We start from the raw sequence: 11,537 nt of genomic DNA on the forward strand, positions 1-11,537 counted from the left end.
ATCTAATTTTTTTTTTTTTTTTTAGAATCTACCAATACAATTTCTATTTTTATTGACTATATAAAAAGAGCCAAAAGGCTAAGGAATAGTGCTTTTGGTATAGTCAAGTTTTGGACTCATGCTAATACTACTAAAAAACACATAAGTTTTTTTTTAAAAATATTTAAATGCTTATTTTGGTGTAAGAGTTTATTTTATTTTATTTTATACAGATATAACAAATTGTCAGAATTGTTGATGTAACAGTTTTTTACCTCTTAACAATAGAAAAAGAGCCAAGAGACTAAATAATAGTGTTTTTGGTTTAGTCAAGTTTTAGACTCATGCTAATTCTACTAAAAACACATTTTTTCATACTTATTTAGGGGCTTGGGATTGGTAAATTTGGTGAGTTGGCCTTTTTTTTTTTTTTTTTTCCAAGTACGTCAATTAATTTTTGTTTATTTTTTATTTTTAAATATTTATATGCTTATTTTGGTTTAAGAGTTTTTTATATGGATATAACAAATTGTCACAGTTGTTGAGGTGTTAAATTTTTTTTTATCTATCAACAATATAAAAAGAGTCAAGCGAGTGAATAATAGTGTTTTTGGTTTATTCAAGTTTTAGACTCATGCTAATGCTACTAAAAAACACATTTTTTCAAACTTATTCAGAGGCTTGGGTTTGGTCAATTTGGTGAGTTGGATTTTTTTTCCAAGTATGTCAATTTATTTTTGTTTGTTTTATAAATATTTATATGCTTATTTTGGTTTAGGAGATTTTTTTTTAATAATACGAATACAACAAATTGTCACAGTTATTGAGGTGTTAGTTCTTTATCTATTTCTATTAACTATATAAAAAGAGCCAAGAGGCTAAGATAATGTTTTTGGTTTAGTCAAGTTTTGGTGGTGAGTTGGTTTTTTATTTTATTTTTATTATTATTTTTAAGTACATTAGTTTGTTTTTGTTTTATTTTTTTAAAAGATATTTATATGCTTATTTTGGTTCAGGAGTTTTTTTTTTTTTTTTTTTTTTTTTTTAAATAGGGATATAACAAATTGTTACAATTGTTGAGGTGTCTACTTCTTATAAGTCAAAATAAAATAAAATAATAAAATATGAGACCAGATGAACCACGCCTAAAAATAAAGATATTGTGAAAATTTTATGACATAGGAGTCAATTCCTTATTGATAAAAATAAAATAAAATAATAAAATATCAGACCATGATCCACTACAATTGAAAATAAAGGTATTTTATTGTGAAAATATCATGACATTTTGTTGTTATCATAATATTTTCACAACAATTAACTACTAAGGTGTAAATTCCTAATAAAATAAAATATAAAATATTAGACTGGGATTCACCACAATTGAAAATAAAGGTACTAGGAAAATGTTGTAACATTTTATTGTATTCCTAGACTTCTTTTTTGGTTTAGTCAAATTTGGTGAGCCAAAATTCACTACTTCACACACAATTTTCTTAAATTGACTTTTTGTTCGTATTTTTTTATGCACTGTTTAAAGTGTATATATATATATATATATATATATATAAATAGTTTTGCAACCAAAATAAATACACACACACATATATATATATATATATATATATAAAAGGTTTGTTTATGTTTGGGGTAGTTTCATTCGCCCTTAAACTTTAAAATCGAGCAAATACCTTCTACTGTTATTCTCTCTGTTAAATCATAACGAAATATTATGATTCCTAGAATATTCCATTGTGCAATGTCTAAAATACCCCTACTAAATTTTAATTTCCCAAAATTTTTTTTCGTGTATTTTGAGTTTTATGTGGTAGTTGTGCTTGGAAAATTCAAATGGTGATATAAGGTGTCCTATTTGTTACCTAAAGAACCTTGATTTACTAGATTTAAATCTTCTAGACCTATAATTTTATCTAATGGTTACATCAATAATACATGTCCTTTTTTTTATTTTTTTTTCTTACTTAAAAGGGTATTTGTTAAAAACTAAGTAAGTTAAACATTGTAGTTAGACTCATAAAATGTAAAATGATAAACAAATTCTTCGTTATGGATGATTGCAGGTGTTTGATGGAGACCTTCAATTGTAGCATATAGAATTATTAATTATGAAAATTTAAATATTGTGATAATGTCTCAGTAAAACTCAACTGATTATTGTTGAAAGATGATAATATTCATCATCATTTTTAAAAGTTTTTAACAAATAGATATTGTTTTTAACAAGTAAGTTCTAATAAACTCTTATGACAAATAAATATTTATATTTTAAATAGTTATTCAAAGTACAAGGTTTCATACTTTTTCAAATAAAATTTCCATTCAAGGAGCAGCATATTCCTTGCAGCGACACCCAAACTTGTAAACAATAAACATATAAAGTTTTCTTTTTTTCTTTTTTTTGGGGGGGTCGGCGGCGGAGAATCTTTTTTTTTTTTTTTGGTTAAGGGGGGAAGAATCTTAATTTTTATGATAGTGTCCTGTGCCTTTGTCACTCATTACTCAACTTTAAAATGTTCTTTATTATTATTATTTTTTTGTTTGTTTGTGTGTAAATTGGTCTGGATATTCTGGATGTTAACTTCTATTTATTACGCGAAAAACTTGCCATATTTCATTAGCAAAACACACAAAGCACACACACCGACTCAGAGAAACAATGGCACAGGCTTTGTCATCAAAACCCACAGCCAGAATCTCTTCAATTTTCATATACCCAATAAAGTCATGTCGTGGAATTTCAGTTTCTCAAGCACCCATCACTCCTACTGGTAAAACCAATAGGACTCAATTCTTCATATACATATATATAATTCCATTTCTTGTTCTTTCATTATTGTTTGTTTGACCCATTTTTTGGTTGTTCTCTCTGTTTTCATGAATTATTCTCACTCTGAACAATATATACTGTGTGCCACACTAATCGGTTTCTGGGTTAAGTTTTCCATGTTGAGAAGAGACAGAGTATAGTCTAGTCTTTGAAATTGAGTGATAAATTTGTAAACTTTTATATATAAAATTTCATTTTTTTTTTCCATTATTGTTTGTTTGACCCATTTTTTGACTGTTCTCTCTCTTTTCATGAATTACTCTTAACTCTGAACAATATATACTGTATGTCACTCTAATCGATTTCTGGGTTGAGTTTTCCATGTTGAGAGGAGACAGACTATGGTCTAGTCTTTGAAATTGAGTGATAAAGTTGTGAAATTTTTTATATATATATATATATAATTTTTTTTTTTTTTTTCCTTTATTGTTTGTTTGACCCATTTTATTTTATTGTTCTCTCTGTTTTCATGAATTACTCTGACTCTGAACAATATATACTGTGTGCCACTCCAATCGTTTTCTGGGTTAAGTTTTCCAAGTTGGGAGGAGACAGAATATGGTCTAGTCTTTGAAACTGAATGATAAATTTGTGAACTTTTGATTAATCATCTGACACCCGTTTAAATTTTTTCTATTTCTTGTTCTTTCACTGTTGTTTATTCTGCCCATTTGATTGTTCTACTATTTGTTTTCTTGAATTATTCTTAACTCTGAACAATATATTCTGTAGTACTCTAATCAGTTTCTTGGTTAAGTTTTTCAAGTTGAGAGGGGAAGAAAGTATCATCTAGTCTTTGAAATTGGGTGTTAGCTATAATTTATACATCTAGTCTTTGAAATTGGGTGTTAGCTATAATTTATAAACTTTTTTATTAATCATCTGTACAATTTTGAAATGTGAGGTTGGTGACTTGCTTTGTTTTTCATGTTCAGTCTACTCTCTCACTTCACTTTTATTTCAATTGTCAAATTAGTCCCTAAGGTGTAATTAAGGTAAAATGTTTATGTTATATGTTTTTATTACAACTGAGGTAAAATTTAATCCCTTGCAATTTTTTTTTAAGAAGAGAAATACCTTGGATAATGGCAAATCATAAGCTAAATTAAAAATTATTGTAAGTAATTCATAACAAAAACATATTACATATTTTCCAACATTATCTACTATCTATTATTTTTTATCACTAAATTTCAATAATTTTCTATGCTCAGTTCCAAAATCATCACTATGTTTTGGCTAAAATTCAATTTAATCCCTTGAATTTTACCTTAATTTTCGAAGTATCCAAGGTATTTCTCTTCTTTAAAAAAAAAAAAAAAAAAAAAAAAAGAGATTGCAACTTGTGCAACAATATAATTGTCTTATATATCTATCTTGAAAGCAATTCAGAATTATTGAAAAAATATATTGGCTTTTTTCACAATGAATGATGTAGGCTGCTTCTTATAAAATGATTGATTTTATCATAAACAATTTGAGACTGGCTTGCTAGCTAGCTTGTTTGAGCTCATCACCATATAAACTAGCCAGATTTTATCTTCAATTTCAACCTTGAAAACTATACAAGACCAAAAGCCACATCGAATTTTTTTAGTTAGGATTTTAAGCAGTCAACTGAGGTGATTCATGGTCATAGACTCATAGTAATGGTTCTCAAGTTTTCTGTTTTGATTAAGTATTCTCAAGTTTGGACAAATTCATGCTGGTTGGCACAAGCAGTTAAGTTGATGAGCAAGCTTAGGCTTGACTAACCTACATGTGTCCAACTAGAAGACAGCTGCTACATCACCAATCAAAGAAGGCCTAATTTTTCTGACCAAATTTGTCTTCTATTTTGCTTAAGAGCCATGCTGAATCTGAATCTGGCAAATTGTAGTTGGCAACCAGACTCTGTAGCCACAAAACCATTACAAAGGGCATAGATGCAAAAAGATAGGATTCCCAAAGATCTAAATTTCAAAACTTTTTCATATTGAGTTTCATATTCTAAGCATGTCTGTAGAATATAAATAGCTGAGTTTGATTATAAGAACACTGAAAATTGATGGTGTTCTTCTCTATATAATGTTAGACTACCCCAATCAGTTGTTATTGAACATTACTTTGAGTACTTAAATTTTTAGTCAACACTAACTACCCTGCTATTTGTACATCTTATCATTTTAAAATAATTAACATATAATGAGAAGTTTCCTGAACATATTGTTAAACTTTCAAGTTTTCAAGTTAAGCAACAGGAAAAACTTGGAGTAGTCAACGGAAAAATAGCCAGTTGGACGTGATTTATTTTTCCTCTTTGTTGGTTCTTGATATTACAGGATGTCGATGGGATCGTCAATGGTTAGTTGTAAATAATAAAGGGAGGGCATATACTCAAAGAGTTGAACCAAAGCTTGCTTTAGTTGAGGTAGAGCTGCCAAATGAAGCATTTTCAGAGGGTTGGGAACCTGCTAATAGCTCATATATGGGTAAATTCTTTGTCTATCTATTCACACACACACACACACACACACACAGATATACCCTTTTTTTTTTACTGCATTATCTGTTAGAAAAATTCTTTCAGATATGATGGTTGCCTCATCTTATACCATAGTTAAGCCACGTAATGTTTTTTCACAACAGAGAGTTTACTTAACTGCTAGATTATCAAGTGATGCACGTTTCTCTGTTTATAGATCTTTCCCCCTTTGGGCAAGACTGTTTATAAAGATTATTAGCTTACTTCAAAATGAAATCTTAATTGTTTTGTTTTTGCTCTAGATGATCATATTGCTCGTGTTAGTATAATATTATGCAAAGATAATCCTTAATGGTTCTTTCTCATGTGTTAAAATAAAGTCTAATTAAGCTCCCGTAACCTATGGTCATTTGCGTTACATATCATGAAATGTTAGTAAAAGGCATAAAAATTTGCATCATTTACATGACGTGTGTCAGTTGGTATGATGAGCTTGGTTATGAAGTTGTGATTTTAATGGCCAGTATTAGAAGGTATTAGTATTCTGGATTTGTTGAAGGCAACGTCAGCCTTTTAATAGACCAGGAACAGTGAATTTTCTCCTAAATTTTTTTTTTTTGAGATAAAAGTCTTATCTGACTAAGTTCCCTTTCATACCATTACCAAAGGTAACTAGTAAGTTTATTTATTTATTCATTTTTGTTTTTACCTTTTCAACTTGTTAACCAAGTTTGTCATTACAGTCTTAAAGGCACCTGGGATGAATGTGCTAAAGGTTTCTCTAAGTAAACCACGTCAAACAACGGATGGTGTCTCAGTCTGGGAATGGTCTGGCTCTGCATTGGATGAAGGAGATGAAGCGTCACAATGGTTTTCAAATTATTTGGGGAAGCCCAGCCGGCTAGTTCGTTTTAATACTGGTAGCGTTTCATCTTTTTGCATCTTAAATGACTAGGAGTGTAGGACACTGCATCCATTGATTAGGGATACCAATAAAAGCAAAAATTACTTTGGATAGGGGTGTTATTGGAAAATAAAAATTCTTTGAATTGAATGATGAATGGGCATGGGCAAGCCTGTGCTTTGGCATCGTAATACACACACATTCCCTAGAGAAGACAAATACATACATATCATCAGCAAGAAGAAAAAAAGGGTAAAGTCATCATGATACATGTCATTATGCACATTGTCAAATTTCCAAACTCAAAATAATTGATAATGATTTGGCTGCATTTGGTTCTGATAAGTGATATGTGTCAACTCCATATGGTTTGGTTCAACTTTGCATTGTAGATTGTATCACTCTCTCTCTCTCTCACACACACACACACACACACACACACACACAAACGCACACTCATTAATAGACTTTTATGTTTTGCATTCCCCCTCTTGCCATGGCAGCCTCCGTAGACCATTTCTAATCCTTCAAAGAGTGTGGACTTATTCCTTCTTTATATATATATATATACTTCTCTGTAAATTATGGATTCCATTTTTTTGAAATGCAGCTTCAGAAACTAGGCCTGTGGAACCTGGGTATGCTCCTGGACACAGTGTCATGTTCTCTGACATGTATCCATACATGCTGTTATCTCAGGTTGGTCAAGTTGGGAAATGAAATCGAATTTTTTCTTGCTTTTACATAGAATTTTGAAGGTGGCTCTCAACATATCTTTTGCAGGGATCAATGGATGCACTAAATAAGCTTCTCAGGGAACCCATACCAGTCAACCGTTTTAGACCCAAGTATCTGCTCTTATCATATCTCTTTATTTCGTTTAAAGCATCCATGTATTCTTCACCGTTTACTGTTGTCCAATACTATTGACTGCTTTAGACCCAAAGGTTAATAAGTTCATACCATAAACACTGGTTCTATCTTTGAAATTTTTACTTTCATTTCTCAGCATCCTGGTTGATGGTTGTGAATCATTTGCTGAAGATTTATGGGCAGAGATCAAGATAAACAAATTCATATTTCAGGGTGTCAAGCTATGCTCCCGCTGTAAGGTAAAGAGCTACATCTCGTCATTTTCTGCCTATCTAATGATATTCAAGTTATTTTTCATTAAAATATTAGTGTATCTCATGCTTTGTGTTAAAAATCTTCTTTTAAAAAAAAAAAAAATTCCAGTTTGATGTGCAATTATCTTCACTTTATGGTGGACTTAGCTTGAAATGAAAAATGTTATCAGCCACTTGGTAAGATGAACTGTTGAACATACGATTTAAAAGAATGGCTGCAACTTGCAGTGAGCTCGAAGAAAAAGCATGAGTGAATTCTCAGGCCCCAAAGCTAAACAGGTTGAACATGTTTATCGGTGATGATATCACTAGTAGATCCATGTTGGATATCATCATCACCCTAATAGATCTAAATCATTTGATTCTACAAGAGTTTTTATATTTTGTTTTTCCGTTTTAATCACCTCCTAAGTTATATGCAAATGGACAAAACTTAGATACAGTACTTAAGTGCTATTCCTTAAATTCCTTTCTTAAGATTCAGCCATATGGCTTTTTTCTCATGGGATGGAAGTGTATTTTTAGTTAAGTACAACCACATGGCTGAATCTTAAGAAAAGAACTGAAGTAATAGCATCTAAGTACTGTACCTAAGTTTTGCCCTATGCAAATTACTAAAAGTACTAAAATCTAACCACCCTAAGATTATATGTTCCATGTTGATATCCTAGTGGGGACTTGTTTATTTTTGGGTCCTGATGTTATATTTGCTTCCATGACTACCACAATGGTTCTCATACACTCTGAACCTTTTAAATCACAACTTGGTGCTGTGAATTTCACTTGCTTGACTGTGTTGATCTTTCAATGTTTAAAAAGACACTTCTATGTTTTTTAGGTCCCTACAATCAATCAAGAGTCTGGGATTGCAGGTTCTGAGCCAAATGAAACTCTGAAAAAATTCCGCTCAGATAATGTCTTGCGTCCAACTCAAAAACAGCGGGGAAAGGTCAATCTTGTATCCCTGACTCCTAACAATTTTATTCTTTCCATCCAAATTATTCATTAATAGCGTGCTAAATGGTTCTGCAGATCTACTTTGGTCAGAATTTAGTCTGGAAGGACTCTCTTACTGAAGGGAAAGGAAAGATCATTAAAGTAGGAGATCCTATTTATGTCCTCAGGAAGGTTTCTTCTGCTGATGAAGCTGCAGCTTGAACTCTTTAAAATATTTTCTTGTATTACTAATGTTTTATAGACAATAAGACTTGTTGCTTAGTATATCATAACAGAATAAGAGGTTGGTAATTAACCTGTTGGCTGCTAGTGCATGGTGTTCATGGCGTTTATCCTACTGACCTGGTTATAAGTACATCAGCTGTGACTGGCTTGTACAGTTTTGCTGGGATATATGCTTCTCTGTCATTGTGCTTTTTTTTTTTTTTTGATAATACAAACTCATTCACTTGTCCACATATCAGATACCATTTGTTTGTTTCCATCAGAGGGCTTGTAGAAGCAGAATTCTTAATAACCATGATGTAAAAATATTGCTAAAAAAGGTACCAGAGATCCTATGGCAGCACATATTCGCAGCCACTCAATGTATGGACCGGTTGCTCACAATTTTATATCCATGGCTAAAGGACTCTCACTTAAAGGAATTGCTCTCGGCAAACAATGCACATACAAAATGTGCGAGAACTTGTACCGAGAAAAAAAAAAAAAAAAAAAAAAAACCTAACCTAACTATTTGAAACTTAATATAAATGATTATCATTAAAATTTAATGAGAAATCATATATAATCATTGCAACTATACTTGATCTTATAGAACGAGTCATTATAGACTACAATGGAGCTTTTAAATTTCTTGATTCTACCTCTGCCGCACGTCTAACAATTCTAGAGGAAATTTTTTTAAACTAATTATTTACAATTAATTTATATTTGTTCACTTCTTTAGATATCCACGGCAGAAAAACTGTAACTTAAAAAAAGAAACAGAAATTGAGTTCTAAAACAATGTGCTTTTAGCAAAAATTACTCAGACAGGAAACATATTAATTTCTAAAGCACATACAAAATATGCTATTGATTTTATAATATAACAAATCATAGTGTTGGGCCCATGAAATTCTAAGAGAAACTAATCAACCAGGAAAAGAGAGAGAGAGAGAGAGAATCAAACATATGATAAGAAAACTTTGTGTTTGAGACAGTATCTTAACATATAATACTGAAAACGTAGTTACATCAAGAATCATTAATATGGACAAAAAATGGAAGTAATTCCTATTCCTAGACTAATAATTTCTTCTAACAGTAGCTGTAGTGCTCTTGACAATCAATTAATTCAAGCTACTGGCCCTGGTTAGACCTTCCAACGTTTGCTGCATTTGCAACAAGTGACGTAAGTTGTCATGGGTTCATCGGCACTCCGGGTCTGCATCTGGTAATAGGTACACTTGCGCTCGCGACACCGGCTGCACTGGAACATGTCAGTGGTGGCCTTTTCTTCCTCATCAGCATCATGCATACATCTTTTCAAGCTTTTCAATTGTATCTGAATGTTCTCACTCTGCCTCTTGTGACTGGCCATCTCCTCTGCACTCATGGTTACAAGAGTCTCAGGCTTGATCTCTCCAAGAAGCACCTTCCTCCTCAAATCTGGGTTCTTTGGGTCTTTGAGATTGAACAAGACGGATTGATAATTAGCCTTCTTGATGGGATTAGACCACCCAATCCTTTCAATCATAGCAGACTCTACTGAAACAGCCACTTGAACTGGGTCTATTGCTGGTGATATGCTCTCATCAGTTTCAGAAGAAACTCTAGAAAAGGCCTCTTGCAACTGATTCCTAACCCTCTCACGGTAACAAGAGGTTTTGGTGATGGGTTTGAAATCTTGGTGATGATGATCGTCAATATTGTTCTTCAAAGGCACTGTGGTCGTTTCTATTTTTGCCTTAGGATTAGGAATCTTGATTATCAGCCTCTTTCTGTTTGGAACCCCGGAATCCTTTTCAAAGCCACCACCTTTACGGTCGTTGATGATGGGTTTCTTGGAATTTTGATGATCAAGAAAAGCCATACCCACATCTGTTTCAGGATTGGGAAGCCGAAACTTGAGAACCTCAGTCTCTGTTGTCATTGTCACAACGTGTAGTGAGATTGTTGATGATCACAACTACCTTCTTCCTCTCACAAATACACAATCAAATAAGCCTTGCTCTCTTTAAATTGAAGTACACAACGTTGTAGCAACTGTTATAATTTCAGAATATATGTATTTAAAGCTACTTGTGTTGCTGTTTCCGTGACCCTCAAGGAGTAGGAGTTCCGAGTTGGAATCGGAATCGGAGTTTGGAGAAAGGCGGTGATTAAATTTGGCTTCTAGCCGTTGGGCTGTAAGCTGTTTGGTTTTTAGTTTAAGCAAGTCACAGGTAATTACTAATTAGTGCTTCGGTGCTTCAGGAATATACTAAACTGTTTACTGTTTTGGGGTTTGGTTTGGTCAATTTATATTTTTTTATTTAATTATTTATTTTCTACTTTTTTTACTATTTAAAATAGAGATGATTTTGGTTCTCACATAATTATTAAATCCGGACAGGAATAAGTGTTGGGTCACTAGTTCAACTAGTGGATATCGATTAAACAACATGATTAAATGAAACTAAAATAAATATGAAAATAAGTTTGATAAATCATAAAAATAAATATGAAAAAAATGACATGCCTTAATTACTAATTAAAATTAAGTCTAAAATACAAGTCACCAATACAAACTCAAAGTTTCACAAGTAACAACAGTTGAAAGTATAAAATAAAAGAATATTGTAGCCAAGGCTTTGCTAAATAAATCTTATTATATTATATTTCTTAAAATTCTAGGAATAAGAGTATCTCAAAATCCAAAGTTACGCTCAATGCATATTGTATATCTCAAATGTTACTCTAATCTCATGAATTACAATCTGATTAGAAAGTTGAAACTATATCTTTGTTGAAAAGTCAAGCATCAATCTCATAAGAAATTTCTTATTTTCATTAAGCTCTAAATTAAGACAACAAGACTGCAATGAACCCAAAAAGGTAATTTTATTCAAAACTACAAAACTAGATGAAGCACAACTACCCTTTTGATTGCACGAGTTGCAAAAAAACTGTTGGATTTTACTTTTAATATATAGGTCAATTTCATAAGTTATCCGATCAAACAATTGGACTAGCTTAGGTATCGCTTCACCAAGTTACAAGTCCAACCGGTTG

The 11,537-nt window shown here is 31.8% G+C and overlaps 2 protein-coding genes across 2 annotated transcripts; one reads left to right on the forward strand and one right to left on the reverse strand.

Moving 5' to 3' along the window:
• Positions 1–2,525: 2,525 nt before the first annotated feature.
• Positions 2,526–8,706, forward strand: LOC115965828 (mitochondrial amidoxime reducing component 2). The gene is made up of 8 exons (XM_031085123.1): positions 2,526–2,768; positions 5,149–5,298; positions 6,035–6,211; positions 6,806–6,894; positions 6,979–7,043; positions 7,205–7,307; positions 8,161–8,271; positions 8,355–8,706. Exons 1-8 carry the CDS (start codon positions 2,657–2,659, stop codon positions 8,478–8,480), a joined length of 933 nt encoding a protein of 310 aa, XP_030940983.1. The 5' UTR covers positions 2,526–2,656; the 3' UTR covers positions 8,481–8,706.
• An 856-nt stretch (positions 8,707–9,562) lies between these two features.
• On the reverse strand, positions 9,563–10,646 carry LOC115962900 (transcription elongation factor TFIIS-like). Its single transcript, XM_031081781.1, has one exon. It carries the CDS (start codon positions 10,414–10,416, stop codon positions 9,637–9,639), a length of 780 nt encoding a protein of 259 aa, XP_030937641.1. The 5' UTR covers positions 10,417–10,646; the 3' UTR covers positions 9,563–9,636.
• Between the last annotated feature and the right edge of the window lie 891 nt (positions 10,647–11,537).

This window comes from Quercus lobata, chromosome 10 (genome assembly GCF_001633185.2).
Source record: "Quercus lobata isolate SW786 chromosome 10, ValleyOak3.0 Primary Assembly, whole genome shotgun sequence".
NCBI lineage: Eukaryota > Viridiplantae > Streptophyta > Magnoliopsida > Fagales > Fagaceae > Quercus > Quercus lobata.